At 46.2% G+C, this 18,714-nt stretch overlaps 2 protein-coding genes across 2 annotated transcripts in view; one reads left to right on the plus strand and one right to left on the minus strand.

Moving 5' to 3' along the window:
- The window catches only part of FBXW8 (F-box and WD repeat domain containing 8), a 122,521-nt gene that overhangs the window by 15,406 nt on the left and 88,401 nt on the right, over positions 1 to 18,714 (minus strand). The window contains exon 8 of the mRNA XM_030292469.1: positions 3,147 to 3,274. Coding sequence (XP_030148329.1) covers positions 3,147 to 3,274 — 128 coding nt within the window. The remainder of the gene's footprint in view (positions 1 to 3,146; positions 3,275 to 18,714) is intronic.
- LOC115498807 (60S ribosomal protein L39-like) lies at positions 9,471 to 9,948 on the plus strand. Its single transcript, XM_032595471.1, has one exon. It carries the CDS (start codon positions 9,504 to 9,506, stop codon positions 9,657 to 9,659), a length of 156 nt encoding a protein of 51 aa, XP_032451362.1. The 5' UTR covers positions 9,471 to 9,503; the 3' UTR covers positions 9,660 to 9,948.

Raw genomic sequence — 18,714 nt, forward strand, 5'->3', positions numbered from 1 at the left:
GTTAAAACTCTCGTGCAGAGCCACACCTCACTCTGCCCCTGCTTTATAGCCCTTCTCTGCCAGCAGGGGAGAGGCAGAGGCATGATCCAACCAGAGCTGTTTCCAGGCAATCATTCTCTTCAACTTCATCAGACTCTAACCTGCTTCTTGTGGACAGGGTGACAGGCTAGGTGAGCTTTTTCCGTGTGTGTGTGTGTGTGTGTGTGTGTGTGTGTGTGTGTGTTTAATGCTTATTTCTGAGGGAGAGAGCATGAGCAGGAAAGGCAGAGAGAGAGGGAGATAGAGAATCAGATGCAGACTCTAGGCTGTCAGCATGGAGCCCAACGTGGGGCTCGAACACACAAACTGAGAGATCATGACCTGAGCTGAAGTTGGAAGCTTAACCAACTGAGCCACCCAGGTGCCCTGCTATTTTTTCCTTTTTAATTTCAGCCTATCAGTCCCCCCTGCTTCCCACCCCTCCCCCAAGCTCCTTACAAAATTCTACCCATGTTTGCTGATTTCCTTATGTTAATGAAAAGTTATTTTTGTCCTAACCTGGGACAGTTTCATGTATCTTTACAGTCCACTACACTCTTAGGTTGTTGATAGAGTATGAAGAGAGAGCAGTAGGATTAAGTTTAAATATAAAAAAGGAGGTTCCAGGCTTTTACAAGTGCATTGACCATTGTAGTGGCAGCCAGAACTACATATAGTTCTCTTCATAGTATTTGACCCCTTTCTGCCTCTGTTGAAATGAAACATAAGCTGTATGAGCCTGGGTGTGCATTTCTAGTGAGATCCTACTCATAGCTCATTAAGCCTTTGGGGAAACACACGCACGCATGACTTCTCTCTACCGATCTGAAAGCCTACATTCTTTATTCTTTTCTTTTTCCAGACATAATTTTTTAACACCCATGTTTCAAATTCTTTGTGCTTACACTGCTTTTCTGCTTCACAGAGAATGACCTCCTATATGATGGTCACCAGCAGAGTGGTCAAACAGCTGGCACGCAGTTGTAGGACTGCCCTGATGAAATGCCACCTTGCACACCGCCTCCTGAACGCCAAACCACTAGTCTGTTCCTTTCACCCCACAGAGACAGGGGATTAAGAAACAAACAAAAAACATAACATTCGTTTCCTAATAAAACAGGCTTAACATGGTCAAATCTGCACTTGAAAATGACCAGAGAGGGGTGCCTGGGTGGCTCGGTCGGTTGGGCGTCCGACTTTGGCTCAGGTCACGATCTCGCAGTTTGTGCGTTTGAGCCCCACGTTGGGCTCCGTGCTGAGCCTGGAGACTGCTTCGGATTCTGTGTCTCGCTCCCTCCCTCCCTCTCTCTGCCTCTCCCCTGCTTGTGCTCTTTCAAAAATAAACAAACATTAAAAAAATTTTTTAAGAAAGAAAGAAAGAAAGAAAGAAAGAAAGAAAGAAAGAAAGAAAGAAAGAAAGAAAAGAAAAGAAAGAAAAGAAAGAAAACGACCAGAGAGCCATTTTACACAGGGCCTTTAGCCCCTCAGACAGCCTTGCTCCAGGGGAAAAATTCAGCTTTACAGAGTCTGAAGTCTGTAGGTCTCCTAACTGACAAGGATCCTGTTCAGCCAACAAGGGTCAGGAAAACCTGGCTTTAACTGCCCTACAACCGACTAGGCTAAGTTAGGCAGAAGGGAGCCGTCTCTTCTCTGGAACACTACCATGCTGTCCTGTGAGCCGAGATGTAGCTGAACACCTACCTAAACGCTCACGCTGTAAACAAACTCTGAAGCATAAGCTACAATCCGAAACCCTTCCATGTGGACGCCCGCAGGAGCCCTCTGCATTCGCTCTCCTGGAAAGCGGTTAGTAGCTACTAGGTCCCTGGAGGGAGATCCTATCAGATAAGCCTGGAGCCTTTGTACAGCTCAGTCTACAAACTCAAACATGGGAGTAAAACTACAGACTGACTGGTTTCATTTGCTGTGCCTCACGAGGGGCCGCTTATCAAGCCTGGTTTTGTTTTGTTTTGAAATAGAAAAATGGGACCTACACTGAGGAGTTCAATTCTCGAGCTCAGAAATCATCAGCCATTTTAGGAAGCCTTGAGAAAAAAATTTTCTTTCGATAGAGCACACTCACATAATCTGTTTGCTCTAGGGGAAGGGGGTAGCAGAGGGGTGAAGGTCAGGAGTTGAAAATATTATTTGACATGATAATTATTTTTGCAAGCTGCTGCAGCGGTGCGGGTGCGGCCGAGGTCTGGGACTTGGCACGCAGGAGTGCCCGCCTCGCGATCCGATCCCCCCCCACCGAGCAGCCCACCACCTGCAGCCCGGGGCCGGGCCGGGGGAGGGGGGCGCCTGCAGACCCTGGCCTCTAGCCATGCTACCTCTCTTCAGGGCACCGGATCAGACAAGGCAGATAACCAGCCAAAAAAAAAGAGAAAAGAAAAAAAAAAAAAGACAAGGAAAAGAAAAGACAAGGGGGAGAGGGAATGGGCAGAGAAAAAGACCTAAAATTTGGACTCAGAGGGTCTTTTCAAACACTTTAATCCTTTCGTGCTGATGGTTCCTGGAGCGTCGTGCCTGGCACTGGACCCTGTACCAGGAAAACCCGACTCCCTAAGCCAAAGCGTTAAAGAGAAGACTGCTAATCAGCTAAAGAGAAACTGGAATCTGTTCCCATCAAGTCCCTTTCTCCCCCCATCACCAGAGGGACACCACAGTGTTCTGAAATACACTCTTGACATCATTTGGCAGGCAACCCTATTCTGTTGAACATGATTCAGCCCTTAGGTTATTGTTTTTAATATTAGAAAGTGAGCTTTTAAATGCCAAACAAATTTTGCAGCAGGGGAACAAAAGATATTCCAAGTGGTCTCACTGGACCTTCTACCAACTGTGTCCACCAAATGGCTGAAAAGACCACCTTCCCGGAGCGTTTCAGAAATGAGGCGGAGACCCAGCTCTGTCCAACTATTACCTAATGCAAGACTTTGTTCTCCACGTTCACAGGGGCGGTATTTAAGGATCAGGGCTGAGCTGAGGCGGGCGAGGCTGTGGAGCGAGCACACAGCGGTGTGAGCAGCAGAGGGAATGAGCGAGAACAGTGGCGCCGAGCCGAGGGGCAAAGCCTCGGCAGGAGCTCCCGTGGCTACGAGACGCAGCTCCTCGCTCAGACTTACCTCCTGTCCATGTTGCCACTGACCATGAGGTTGGGAGGGCTGTCTCTGAGGTTGACGCAAGTGAAATCCCCGAGCGCGTTACCCAGCTTCGAGAGGCAGCGCTCTGCCTCCAGGCTGTACACCAGGATCTGGGAAGGAAGGAAGATGCGTGGGTTTGCAGCTGCACACAGGAGGCCTACATGCAACACTTCTCACTGCAGCCTTGCCCAGGGCAGGGCCATTATTACTCCCCAGCTCCTTTTATAAGGGATAGGATCTGCCGCTTACTGTCCTTACCTTTTCCAAGGAGTGACAGTGTAGGGATATGGCTATTGGAATGACAAAAGGACACGCAAAAGAAAACAAAAGAACATCCCAAGAATTCCTCAGGCCAAGGTGCAAAATCCTAGGACACAAAAGAAAATGCCAAATGGGGATATGAGGTATCCCAATTTCCTAAGCCAGAAAAAGCAGCAGAGAAAACAAGGGTCACTGGCTGCTGAGAAGCTGCTTTCTGATTTTCTGATGTCTGCAGATGAGCCAGCCTGTGTTCTCTTTATTTTTCCCCTCTCTCTGTGGATATCCCAGAAGGTAAAAACAACACTACAAGTATCCGGGAAGATGGACACTTAATCACTACATGACCAGTGATTCCTTTAGGTTAAACTGCAAACCAAAACACAAAGCCTTGTTCCCAAACATTAAAAAAAATTTTTTTTATTGATATAATTGGTATAATTATATTGGTATAATGAACATTCCCAAACATTTCTCTCTTCAGCCACTCTCAACTTGCTAATTTTAGGAGGCTCTGTTCTATAAGGTATAGAGGCAAATAAGGTATCCTTGATCACTAGACAAGGTATTCATCATATTTGAACATTTCTGTGCTATCTCTCCAGCAAAAAGAAAAAAAAAGGAGGATTTATGAGGAATCTTTCTAAAGAATATTTAAGTCTTTTACTAAACAAAAAATCTTAGTAATTCAGTGAATTAACATGAAATGCTTGCTATGCATTTTTCACTGTTGTTAATACTGAAGATACAGCCCTTGCCCAAATTCACAGTTCAAAAGCCTCCTCATTCACCCACACACACACACACACACACACACACACCCTCCCTGAACATGCATTCTATCCTGTTGGTCATGTGGTTAAATTTATTGAACTCAGAAGTTTTTATAAATTTTTTTTTCAACGTTTATTTATTTTTGGGACAGAGAGAGACAGAGCATGAACGGGGGAGGGGCAGAGAGAGAGGGAGACACAGAATCGGAAACAGGCTCCAGGCTCTGAGCCATCAGCCCAGAGCCCGACGCGGGGCTCGAACTCACAGACCGCGAGATCGTGACCTGGCTGACGTCGGACGCTTAACCGACTGCGCCACCCAGGCGCCCCGAACTCAGAAGTTTTAATGTTAATATTTTGTAGATAGATTCTCCTCCCTTCTCACACACATGAAAATGAAATGTGCTATCTTTTTCTTCTCAACCTGTACGATTACCAATTATCAGGATACAGATTCTTATTTCAGTACTGAGAGGTTGTGGGTCTCCACCTTGAAAACCACGATCTCTTCATCAACACACACTTCTAATAAGTGAACCTGTGGAAATGCTTCACAGTTTAAAAAAAAAAAGACTAATATTAATTAACTATTGTGAGCAGCACCTGAAAGAGGTTGAAAGGAAAGAGGCAATTTCAAAATTTAAACCGCCTTCCTAATCATAAAGGCTACAGAGAGCAAGCTAAATTTTATTTTTATTTTCACGCAGTTGAAAGTAAGTTTGAGAAAATTCCAACAAGTTTAAATGAAAACAATTTCAACAATTCTAAAATATCCAAAAGAAGTTCTTCTTCCAAGCAATATTGATTAGAAGTAATCAAATCTATCTATAGTGAGTAACCTAAAAGTTGCATAAAATCCATTCCTGGAAGGATAAAAACAATTCAAACAGCAACCTCATGGTCTCTCATAATTTCCACACTTCTGTATCATAATAGAGCTTTCAGTGGAGTTGTTACACTCAATTTCTTTTTGTTTTTATAATAGTTCCACTTCCGTCGTAGGAAGGTAGGCCTTGAAAGTGCAAAGGTCCGTGGTAAACCTAAGAATTAAAATCTGGTATTCAGTCCATCTTTACTTTTTCTAGTTCATTTTTGACAAGTGGATAGGTCATCTCTGAGTGACACAGGGAACTCTGATCCCTCTCCGGAAAGACTGCAAATTCATCATAAAGGCATCAAAGTTCATAGCGAAGAGTCAAGTATTTTCTGAAATGTTTAATAATTCAATGAATCAGAATATCCAAAGAGTACCTTTACCATTAGGGTTAGTTAAAGACCACAGAGACTAGAAAACACATTACCCATCTCTGAGGCGGTTCTTTCCATGTTAAAAGTCCCTTAACGACCTTTACCATTTCTCCCTCCCTTGCTCGCTCCCTCCCACGCTCTCTCTCTTTTAATAAGGTTGAGCAAATGGGACTTCATTTTATCTGATTGCCACAGACTAGTGAGATTAATTATTCATGCTCACACTCCCCCTCTTGTTAAGACCATGCATTAGACTAATTTTTCTCTTTATTGCCCTAGTTGGGTGAGTCTCAACCCATGGCCACTTGACTCCCTCTCAGAGGTGTATGGATATGCTAGAAAGAAGGAAAATACTACCCAGAGCTAAAATCTTGGAGAAAATGTTCTGCATTCATGTGACCGCCAAATCAATAGATGCTGCTGGGGATTTTTCCTTTTAAGTACCAAGTGAATGTTGCAGAAGAGCCTACACAGTGATTACAGAGCAAATTTTTATTTTAAGAATTATCTACAATGACCAACAGCTATTTTGCAGAGGTAACTATAGGATGTGCGGTGTTACAGTCGCAGGACACTGGGTGGCCCTCCCTGTTCTTTGGCTTCCAGGCAGATGGAGAGGGCACCGGATGGAGGCAAACACCATAGACAAAGAACTTCAGCAGAAAGTTTTTTTCTGTGTTTTTTCCTCCTCTTCGTAAAAACCTTAAAATATCTTCATAAATCCTAGTCTTAGAATCCAAACTTTAAATTCTGTCAGCTATTCAGATTTCTTTGAAATTCTTTTCTTAAAAAAAATTGTTTTCTGATTTCAAACGTAATAGATCTTGTAACAAATTCTAACACAACAGAATTAAATAAGGAGCGGTAACCTTCTGTAGGTCAATCTCAGAAATAACTACACTTCAGCAGTTCGGTGTATATACCGCAAGACTTTTTCTGACACAGGTCTGCCTTGCCTTTCTACGTGTGCGTGTGCGTGTGTAAAACTGTTCTTTCCCTGAATGGGATTATTGTTTTATAACTTGTTTTTCCTACTTAAACAACAGGAGAGTCCTTTCTTCATTAGTATCTATAGGTAAATCTTGTTCTTTTTAATGCCTGCATAGAATTTCTTATGGATGTGTAATTTCGTATTGATGGCTATTTGGGCTGTTAATAAATTTTTAGGCAAAATAACGTACTTCGTTACTGCAACAAATACTTATCAATCATCTTCTTTGCAGTCGGTACTGGAATGAACAGGGACGGTGGGTGACACGTGGAGGCCTCAGCCTGCTGCCAGCTGCAACAAGCCGCCTCTTCACCAGCTGGTGCACGGCCGCCGGCTGACCTGCTCCTCGAAATGTGGGACCCGCCTCTCTGAGGAGGCCCACCTTACAGCCACGTCCTAGCATCTGGTGTTGTAACGGCGGGGGCGGCAGGGTAGAATCAGGAAGTGGGGGGCGGCCACGGGGCCAGCATCTGGGATACCCCGGCGCGACCCGGAACACTCAGTGCGCCCAGGACTGGCCTTCCTATCAAAGCGTGAAGGCAAGAGCTGACCAACGGCTACTGTCCCTGCAGTGGGCGAGGTCCTTCACCCACCTAGTAAGAAGTGAATATCGCGCGGCAGAGGTTTCCTAAATGTGGGCACACTGTTACCTTCATCATGAAACAGCACCCAGTTGCATACAGGAATCACTACGAAGAGATTACAGAGCCTCACGGTCCCCGACTTTTGGTCACACACTGATGAATGAAGAAAGGAACTCCGTCTGTGTTTTGATTTTAAACTTACCAAAACAGTAAGTCCTCCTCATACACTTCTGTCAAAGGCATCACTCCAACACCCACCTGAGCAGCTGGCTGGCCTCCTCGGGACCGCAGCACTGCCTTTCCCAAAAAGTGAGGAGTGGTCAGAAGCCTTCCTTATGAGACAGTGGCATTTTCTTTTTTTTTTTTTTTTAATTTTTTTTTTTAACGTTTATTTTATTTATTTTTGAGACAGAGAGAGACAGAGCATGAACGGGGGAGGGTCAGAGAGAGGGAGACACAGAATCCGAAACAGGCTCCAGGCTCTGAGCTGTCAGCACAGAGCCCGACGCGGGGCTCGAACTCACAGACTGCGAGATCATGACCTGAGCTGAAGTCGGCCGCTTAACCGACTGAGCCACCCAGGCGCCCCGACAGTGGCATTTTCAAAAGCATGGTGAATTAAAGATCACTTGTCTGCTGCGTGGGGGAGGGGCAGAGAGAGAGGGAGACAGAGGATCCAAAGTGCACTCCGGGCTGACAGAGAGCCCGACATGGGGCTTGAATCCACAAACTGTGAGATCACAACCCGAGCCGAAGTCAGATGCTTAACTGGCTGAGCCGCCCAGGCACCCCCTCTGCTGCTATTTTAAGAAGAGGAAGGGACAAGGAGAGCGGAAGGTTGGCAGATGCTAGGCTGAGAGAGTCCAAGATAAAAGGCATGGGGGTGGGTATTTGACTGAAATCTTTGGAGATGACAGTCTACCTACTTTTCTCTATTGATTCCCTAATAACCCGCCCCCACCACTACCACACATACTTCGCTCTTCTGAGGGGAGAAAGTCATGGTAAGAAGCCGAATTCTAGGGCATAAAGCAAACAGTCCTCACGTCCTCTCCTCTTCCACCCCAAGGAAGCTTATTTTGTGCTCTCTCTGTGCCTTTGGCAGAGTTCATCTCCTCTCGTCGGTAATGAAGGTATTTACTGTCTACACGCTTGAGCTGCTGTTTACGAGGTGCCGTCTCGAACGGCACGTCAGCTTCTTTTTCTCAGACCCGTGGTTCTCAAACACCGGAAACTGGTTCGGCCAGGCCAGCTGAGGCTGTGCTACCAAGCGCCATGCCACATGCCATAGAACACTGCCTCGGACTCAGACCCTAAGTTCCTTAGGGAAGAAATCCTATCATTCATTCCTGCAGCACTGACCAAGGGCCCAGCACGTGCTTGGAGATGAACTGATTGGTACATCGGCAAATCTGGTAACCACAGTCTGGTTCACGATAAATACGCAGATACACCTTTTTTTGCTTGACGCACTCCCCCATTTCTGGATGCCTAATCCCGTTATTGGCTTATACAAAGAATTACTTCATCCTACTCAAAACAGAAGGAGGTTCCACAGATCCCTCTCCAGACCATCCAGATTCTAGAGCACTCCAACTGTAGCCAGGCTAAGGTTTTCTCTGACAGCGCAGCAGACTAGAATATGGGGAAAGCCCTCCTGTTTACAAACACTGAAAATGCTGCATAAGATTCAGTCTATTAAATATTCCTCAAACATTCTGTTTAACTCCTGAGAAATCAGAGAAATTCGGAGGAGCCAAAAACGAAGAGGGCGCTAAAACCAGAAAAGGAAGGGGCGCTCATTTCAGGGGCTGCTCTGAGGATATCTGCCAATGTCAGGAGCCCAGGAGCCTGGGGGACAAGAGGCACGGTTTCTGGCCAGCACCAAGTGGAAACACCAGAACCGAGATGTCTGCCTATTGCTGGGGCCCTCGTACGGACGGGTACGCTCAGTAAAAATCAGACCAGTGGAGAAGCCTATCCATTGGCAAATAGAGCCTCTCTGGAAACTCGTTTCTGCCTCAGGTTCAACTCAGTGTGGAAACTGTTTGCCCCGGGTCTGCCCTCACCCAGGTTCACAGTTTAAATTTATACTACCTGTAAGGCCCAAAGCACCTGGGTGGCTCAGTCAGTCAAGCGTCCAACTCTTTGATTTCAACTCAGGTCATGATCTCTCATTGGCAGGATAGAGCCCCCTCCCCCCCCCCCCCCCCCCCCACATAGGGCTCTGTGCTGACAGTCTGGAGCCTGCTTGGGATTCTCTCTCCCTTTCTCAAAAATAAATAAATAGACATTTAAACTACTTGCAAGGCCCCAAAGCCCCCTGGCCCGGTAACTGAAGTATTTTCAGGTTGGTAACATGTCTCCTGGTAGCTGGCAGGGTCTTCTCAGGAGGAAGATCCTCTCAACCCAGGCCCCTTAGGAAACCTACAAATTGCTTCCCTTTTCTCCGCCATTGTGGTGTGGGCAGTTGACGGTTGTCTCCATGTCTTCTCACAAGACTTTCCGGATCAAGCAATTCATGGCCAAGGAACAAAAGCAGAATCATCCTATTCCCCAGTGGATTCAGATAAAAACCGGTAATAAAATCAGGTACAACTCCAAGAGGAGACACTGGAGAAGAACCAAGCTGCATCTATAAGGGATCGTACACGAGATGGCACACACATTAATGCTGCGTGAGGCCCCATGTTCCTCCCCTATCACTCTGTAGTCATCCCTACGACCTGAACAATAGACCTGTTTTACCGGGGAAATGATTTTTGTCTGTTACTATGCCTCTGCACCAGTAGGTTGGCTCAGTAAGAAATATGTGAGACCTTTTGATTGGAAAAAAACAAAGAACAAAAGGAAGCCTACAAATCAAGATCAGCCAAATACAGCTCATAAAAAAAAAAAAATCCCAAGGCGGGGTTGGGCAGGGGGGAGAGGAGAGAGGGAAAGAAACCACAAGAGACTCTTAAGGACAGAGAACAAACTGAGGGTTGATGGAAGGAGGTGGGTGGGGGATCGGCTAGATGGGCATTAAGGAGGCACTTGTGATGGGCACTGGGTATTGTATGTAAGTGATGGATCACTGAATTATTCTGAAACCAATATTAGTATGTTAACTAAAATTTAAATTAAAAGTAAAAATAAATAAATAGATAGATATTTATGAGGCTCAAAAAAAAAATCCCAACTACAGAAAGGAACAACTCATCAAAAATGAGAGGTAGAAAACAAACTGATTAGACTTCCAAGGATATCAGATGTTTATTAGATAAAACAAAAAACGTATGCTGAAAATGTTTATAGAAATAAAATGGTGAGGAGTCAAAAGCATCAAAGAAGCCTCGGCAAAAACAAAACAAACAGAATTTCTAGAAATTACAAAGGCAACGGACGAGCTAGAGAATTAAAGTCCAAGGAATTCCATGAACTGAAGACAGACTTGAAGACGTCACTTAGAATGCAACACAGAGAGGCAGAGATGGAAAATGTGAGTGAGCTGCACACAGCCCAGAGAGGACAAGCTGGTCCAACACACATCTGCCCTGAGTTCCAGAGAGGAAGAACAGATAGGATGAGGGAGGGGAAAATTTCCACAATGACTGAGAATGTTCTACAACCGGAAGGAGGAAGCACAAGAGATCCAACGGGAAAAATGAAAGTGCAGGCACACCTAGAGACATCAGAGAGAAACCACAGAAAAGTAAGACTAGGAAAAGATCTTCAAAGCAGACAAAAGAGGAGGAAGAGGCTTGAGCACAGTGACCGTTAGACTGACAGCCAAGCTCTCAGTGGACCCAGTGGAGTCCAAACCAATCGTCTCTCCAAAGGGCTGAGCATAGAGGACTGTCAACCCACAGTTATAAGGGACCAGCAAAACTACCTTTAGACTGAGGCCAAAAAAAAAAAAGAGGTTCTTGGGGAAAAATACAGAGAACTCCTGCGCCTAGGAGACCCTCACTCAAGGAACTTCTTAAGAGTATATTTTTGGAAGGTGGAAAATCATTCCAGAAAAAAGGTCTGAGGTGCTGGAAGGAACGGTGAGCAAAGATTCAGGTAAATGTGCTTAAAAGTACGCAAATACCGATTATCCACAATAACCCTGCCGATCTGGGTTAAATAAGTAGTTCAAACTGCACGTGGTCCTTATTCCAAACAGACAAGTGCCACGGGTCAGGGCACTGCACCACGGCCACAAAGATGCCGGCTGCCCAGGGGGCCCTCTGGCACTATGGTGTGGAGTGGACAGGTACTTCCTGGAGACCTGTGCTGTGTCTGGCACCATGGGAGGGACTGAACGCGGATCTGATGAAAGAATGAGTGAGTGCTACACATCTCGGCCTGTGTCTATCGATCCCGGGCCCACGGCACACCGGCCTACATTAGAGATCCGCTCCGTGCATACAAATGAACACATTAAGTCCATTGGCTTTTCCACTCATGGCAACGTATTTAGCTGTTTCATAAGTGGGAGGTACAGTTCGTTCAGTACGGCTCTTGAGGTACAAAACTAGTAATGCCCATTTAAAACAATACAAAAGGTACAAGAGAAAAAGACTTCTCAGTCTTTGGGGTAGAATTTACTCATGTAAATGACCCAAGCTGCTGTCCTGACCCAACATAAATATGGCCTGCAAAAACGTGGTTAAAATTTCACTACAAAACAATGCAGGGCCAGCATATTCATACTCACATGCAAAGCTAAGTCAACAGCCTCTATAAATTCACAGATGAGCTAAGATTAAAAAAAAAAAAAAAACGAGGAGGAAGACAGACAATTGGGGAGGGAGGGGGGACCTAGTGAGAAAAGAGTAAATCATACACAAAACAGCCAATAAAAAAATAAAAAAGCAGTTAATATACATGAATAATGGATGTCTGATTTAAAAGCAGTTTACTCCGATATGATGTAATTTTTGACAATCAGCCAGAGAGACTATTTTGTAAGTCCTTGCCAGAGAGAAGTCAGAGCGTGAGGCTCGGTAACACGGCGGATCTGTGAACATGTGCAAAATGACTTTCACCACCAGCCCAAAGGTGACTGTCTGTTGGCAAACAGAAAGTTGCCTCTCAGGTGCACTTAGCAGCAGCAACCAGCAAGACGTGAAGCTTGAAGAAACGGACCCCCGACACGAGCGCAGGCCCCCGAAACGTGGCACCCCCTCCACGGTCTCCATGACATGCTCCTGGCACGGGCCACGCTCACATGCAGCACAAAGGAAGCAGCAGCCTGGGCTGCTTTCATGTTGAAGTTTTAATTGGAGTGACAAGCCCACAAGGCCAAGATATTTCAGAGATGGGACCGTGTTGCTGAGAGTCGCCAGGCGCTGGGTGGGCAAGGCCCGTGTGCGCTCCCCACCAGCACGTGCCAATGCACCTGCAACCCCCGCTGTTCCAGGACTGGACCCTGCCTGGGAAGGCACTGCCAATCACCGTGGTCTGTGCCAAACGCAGGGGCTCTGTGGCGCGGGCAGATGTCTACAAAGGACCAGAGCGAGGCCGAACCAACACCTATTATGACCTAAACCCGAAAGCAACCCAGAGAGCAAGAGTAAGCTCGGGTGAAAACGCAGGCAGATGTAACCCACATCTCTCTCTCTCAGCCCTACGTTCATAGATGCTGGAAATAAGAAAGGCAGGTCTACTTTGTGGAGTGAGCAGAATACAGCTCCCTGCTTTGCTTCAGGGCTCTCTCTAGACAATCTCTGTCCTAGTGCTAGAATAAAGAACAGAGAGGTGGCCACAAAGAACCGGATAAGGGGCACATAAAATCAACAGGAAATGCTCCTTGTCAGAGCATTCACCCAATGAAGAGATTACACTGGTTATACAAACGTCTAACCGAAAGCTGAAAATCCTCCCGTCCTCCTGTTATGTCCCAACACGCCTCATGGTAACAAAGAGCACAGCCAGTTTCAAAGCCCTTCACAAATATTAGCCACGTGTAACTGATCACAGCCCCCATGAGAAAGAAAGTTACTACATCTCTCTCATATAGGGAAGAAAAGGGAGGCTGCAGACTCTGAAATGAATTCTTCAAAATGACAGGCAACTGAGACGCTATTTTTTCAATAGGAAGATTACAAGTGAGACGATCATCACGTGAAGGTATCTGTAAGCCTACAGACTCCACATCGCTCCTGAAGTTCAGGCTATCACACTGGCTCGGTTCTCAATTTTCCTTTGACGAGCCTGGAGACTTCTCGTTTGGCCCCAGGTTAGACTTGACAAAGGCTTTGAAGGGGGCAGACAGGAAGAGTGGGGCTAAAATCAGATCACAGGACCAGGACGGCCGACGGAGGAGGCCAGCAATCGCAGTGAACACTCGGCCTTTGGCGTAGGGCAGACAGTCCACCCCGCCAGTGTGGTTCACGACTGCACCCACACGCACGAGCTTAGACGTGTTCTGTACATAAGGAATGCTACACATAGCAGCTGTTAATAATAATTCTGATATTCCTTTCATATAAATCCTCTCAGAATATTCCACGTGATTCTCACAGCCACCAAGAGGAAAACAGACAAATACTACTGCCTACGTTTTATACATGAAGAAACTAAGGCCTAGAAATGCTTGAATAGCTCGCCCCAGTTACACAGGTGACGACAGTAGCCAAGGACACAGCAGGCAGAGCCCATCCTGTCCCATCCCTACATCAGTGTCTGCCACCATATCACAATGCCTTTCTGGATTCCAAGAAAAATGGTTAATAATGGCTGACGCTTACAGCGTTCTCTCAGGTGCAAAAGCCCACCGTGACGCAGTCTCTCACCCGATCCCCACAATCCCATATGGTGGGTATTATGACTTTACACCCTGTATACACGCGGAAGTGGAGGTGTGGAGAGGTCAAAGCATCTACACAGTGAGGAGGCTTGGGGACCAGGAATCAAACCTTGGTGGCGGGCCTCCAAGCCGATGCTCTTTAAACCTCTGCCCCAGGATGCACAAGAGTATGGCCCCTGGACGAGTGGCATCATAGCCCTCGCTAGACATGCAGATTCTCGTATTCTCCCACCCCAGACCCCCCGACTCAGAAGCCTTGGGGTAGGGTGCAGAGGTCCATATATTTCTGTGTCCCCTGGCACCTGAGAACCCCTGCACTAACCTATACTGCCTCCCAAGCCAAAAATGAGTCTCCACCAGGACAGAAGTGTTACTCAACTATAAATGCTCACTTCCTACCTCCCAGCTGATGCCAATCTGGTTAAGAATCGTGCTGGGCAGCGACAGTACCAAAACGTGAGATTTACACCCACATGCCACACAACTCAGAGAAGAAGGGTATGCACTGAGAGTCAGACATCAGTAAGGCTCCTTCTGGCAAGTGGGACTCTGGACGGACCTTCCCTGAAAGGACGTGGGGAGACAGGAGGGGAAGAGGGAACGCTACTGCTAGTCAGTAACATGGCATATTCTGGATCGAGTTGGCCTGGCTGGAGCAAGGGGCTCGTTCTGGAGGTGTGGGATGCAGGACAGAAACCCGACCCCCCCAGGTCTTGAGGGCCAGGCTGAAGGCCAGCACCAGGGCCTTACCCACAGTCCTCAGCACGCAGCCCTCACTCTGGTAAAACCAGATAGGGACCATGAGGAGGTAGGCTGATAGGTGGTGTAAGAGGCAGTGGTGGGGAGAGGAAGAGACAAGGGAGGGGGGCCTGGGGAGCAAATACTTTCATGTCATTTTTGTGAACATGAGACAAGAGTTCACACCCCAAGGAAACACTGCAGTGCAATGGGGCCACCCAGGGGAGTAGATGGAGCCTCAGCCAGAGGTCCTAACCTAGAAAGGATCTGGATATTGAATTTGGTCCAGATCCAGCCAGTCGGTCCCTTATCAATGGACGTTTCTGGAGCAGGAGAGCTGAGCAGAGGCTGGGGCCCACGCCCCAGCAGACCTACTTTCTACCTGCTGAACAGTTCAGAAGATTTCTGGCCTCGGGGTTTTTTTCTTTTTTCTTTTTTTTTTTCTTTTTTCTTCCTCCCTCCCTCCCTCCCTCCCTCCCTCCCTCCCTCCCTTCCTTTGAAACAAATAGTTACCATCTTATAATTCTGTAGGTTGGAAACCTACTGTGGGTCTCACTGGCTAACATCCAGGTGTCAGCTAGCTATGTTCTGTGCTGAAGCCTAGGGAAGAATCCGTTTCCTTGCCTTTTCCAGCTTCTAGAAGCTGCCCACATTCCCTGGCTCTTAGATCCCTTCCCTCTGTCTCAACTGGGGGTCGGGACCTTCTCATGTGACATTACTCCGACCTCCTCTCCTGCCTCCCTCTTCCACTTTTAAGGACCGTTGGCGATTACACTCGGTTCCACCAGATAATCCAGAACAATCTCCCTATTTTAAGGTCAAGAGATTGGCAACCTTACTTCCATCTACAACCTTCATTCCCCTCTGTCATGCAACCTAACCTATTCACAGGTTCCAATAACTGTGGACGTTTGGTGAGGGGCACTCTTTTGGATTCCTGGCCTCATTTGAACACACTGTAAACCTCATAACTCATCTCAAATTCCTTAATGTGGAATACGATCAAACTTGGACTGAGCTAGAGTTTTCCTTTACCCTGCAAATTAGTAACACACAGAGAGAATGCTTAGAAGAATAACTTTGTGTCCATTAGGACTCATCTGCAACTCAATAATTTATCATTATTAACCCACTCTAACATGACGCCTTGTAGGAGACTGAAGAGCTGAGTGAATGAATAAATCATATTCCATCTATGGAATGAATAAAAAGCAAAGTTCTCTAACTTGTAATATTTTTTTAGTCTAGTCCAAGCTGCTCTGCGTACTTGAAAACAGTAAAATGTCGTAAGTGTTCTGAAATTCCACTCACACAGGTCATCTGTGTGCCTTCTTTTTCCTACTCTTTGCCAAGCTACCCATCAGTTTCAAATGTGTGTGTGTGTGTGTGTGTGTGTGTGTGTGTGTGTGTGTGTGTGTATCAAAAGCATGAAGCCTATTCTATGGTGTTATTGCTTTTACTTCCAGGGCAAAGACAAACATTTCCAATAGCCACCCCTTGATCTTTATTAACTTAAAAAACAAGCTAATTTTTAACCTTAACAAAACCTAGTTGCTGCTTGGGCTGTATTTACTTTAAGGCTGATGTGTCACAAAGAAACCAAAGCCATAACTATTTGTGAGGTGAAACAAACACAAAGGTCAACTCCAAGCTCACGCTCTTTCATGGGTGCGGAATGGTAAACGAGGACGGAAATTCCGTGTAAATGATCAGGAAAGCCATTAGAAAAATCAGGCCCTGTTAATAGATCTGTAGATCTTCTTTGATAGGTGAAGGGGATTAAGAGGTACAAACTTCCAGTTTTAAGTTATGGGGATGAGAAACACAGCACAGGAAATGTAGTAATACTGTAAAAACATTGTATGCGGACAGACAGAATAACCGAATGTACAGACCTGTTAAATCACTATGTGGAACACCTGAAACTAATACGACACTGTATGTCGGCTATATCTCAGTTAAAAAAGAGAGAGAGAAAATTAGGCCCTAAATAAAACTCTAAGCTAATTCAAGGGGCAAAAGAGAAGAAAGGCAACGATGATTATATACATCTTGTAATTTTGCTTAGAACTTCAAGAATACTGGTCAATGTTTTTAAAACTTCCAAAATGATACAAATGTCACTGGTGTACAAAAATCATGCAAATGTGAGCAAAGACAAAGATGTGCAAGACACAGCGCCAGCCCTCCAGCCCTCTCCGATAAGGCTTTTGACACAAAGGGACTCGGCATTCACATGAACTTACTCCAGTAGTTCTGCAAGAAGCTAAGTGGGTCCATCCCTTATCTATTCTAAATGTATTCTTCCAGAACAATTTTCGGGAAAATGAATCTCGGGAAGCACCACAGACTGCTATTACTACAAGTACGGCCCTAGCCCAGCCCCGCACCAGCCCTGCACCAGCCCCTGGGCCCCTGTGTTCCGGCCGGCCCGCATCACCCCAATGCTGCTCTCCCCCCTCCCAGACTCCCTCCTCCAGGCCTGATGCCTCTGTCTGGACTTGCACCCGGCCCAGGCTCTCCTGAAGAACTCCCACTTGACCTAAAGCCGGGGCGGGGGTGGGGGGGGTGGGGGTGGGGGGGGAAGGCCAAGGAGGAAACTGACAAGTGCTGAGCACCAGCCACGTGCAAAGCCCACCACCTGCCTTTGCCGGGTCTTTTCCCTTTCTAAACGGGGAGCCTGAGGCATGCAAGTGACCCGCCTAAGGTGTAACTGACTCCAGAACCCTTGCTGAGTCCCCAGTGGTTACAGAGCTTCTCGAATGGAGCTGAAAACACTTTCCCCTGTACTTCCTTTCTCCGACTTTGTCACTCCCTCTCAGCAGTGATTCAGGACCGCTAGAGACCCTCAAGCCCTCTTAGCTTCCGTGAGCAGCAGTACTCCCAAGAAATGCAGAATCACCTGCCATGGCTGCACAGGATATCAGAGGCAGTCCCGAAGGTCTCTAAAGCCAGAGGTTCTGTGCTCTGTCCTGAGAAACCCCAGGGCTAGGGAGGTGCTCCAAGGCTTTCACGACATGTGAGTATTATTATTAACAATATAGAACAATTATATCACCTCCTGACACCATTTTAATACTAAAACGTGTCCAAAATGCATTTGGGTGCTTTTTGGTTTTTCTTTTTTTCTTTTTTTTTTTTTCTTTTTGCATTTGAAGGTCCAATCATCATCTATTTATCTGTAGAACTTTTCATTACCCTGAAATTCAACAACATCAGGAAGAGGGCCCCCACAGGGCCTCGGGTCCATTTTGATGAGGTGAAAACCACCTTTATGTTGCTAAGTTGTTGGTAAGGCCCACAAGGCTGTAGCCCCCCATGTAGATGTCCTGTGTGATTCATCTGTTTCCAGTGCTGATCAGAAATTCAGCTTTAAGGTATGTGTGCGATAAGCAGTCATTAACAACGGCCGCAACCGCAACAGCAAAAATGATGGTCAGCCTCACTCAGGAACCCAGAAAACTGGTCTTCAAGAGCTATTTTCTTAAATTTCTCCAAGAACAAAACATATAGATATAGTTAAAGCTTTCAAGGTGAGAGTGAAAAGAAAATTAGCCATTTACTCTGTGAACTTTAAATTTTAAATCAGTCATCATGCTTGTGAAATACCAAGCTTTTATTCTCTGCAATAGAACCTTGAGCAAAAAATGGACGTTCCATTCTGGTGTAGGTATGGGAGAGCAGCGCCCGAATCCACAGGCGCTGTGTTTGATTCCGAAGGCTCTCTCAGACAGATATTTCAACTTGTGATGAGTACAAGCAACCAATCCAGAGTCTTTTCACGTCCACGTACAGGGAATGATTATCATAGGAGACGTTAGCAATTATTTTCCAGCGTGATGTAAGCTGAGGCAGCAGGGCCAAGCAAGCGTCCTTGTCAAACATATTCCAGCCTTCTGGATTACTTCACTCGCATCTCCCTGATTAGGATGCGCGCCGCATGCTGCTTAATACAATCTGCCATCGAATGCCAAGTACTTCAGAACTAAATTAGGAAATATGTCCAAATACATAGAATGACGCTAAGAGCCCTAAGTGGGTCTCTCTCTTTCCTTTATGAGGCATGAGGCTCATCATCAACATAATGCTCTTAAATCAGGCAATTCTATCTTCTAACCCTCTACCTCTGAGAGCAAAATTTAATTCAAGCAGCAAAAGAATTAATAAAGATAATATGGTA

The sequence above is a fragment of the Lynx canadensis genome, chromosome D3 (genome assembly GCF_007474595.2).
Source record: "Lynx canadensis isolate LIC74 chromosome D3, mLynCan4.pri.v2, whole genome shotgun sequence".
Lineage (NCBI taxonomy): Eukaryota > Metazoa > Chordata > Mammalia > Carnivora > Felidae > Lynx > Lynx canadensis.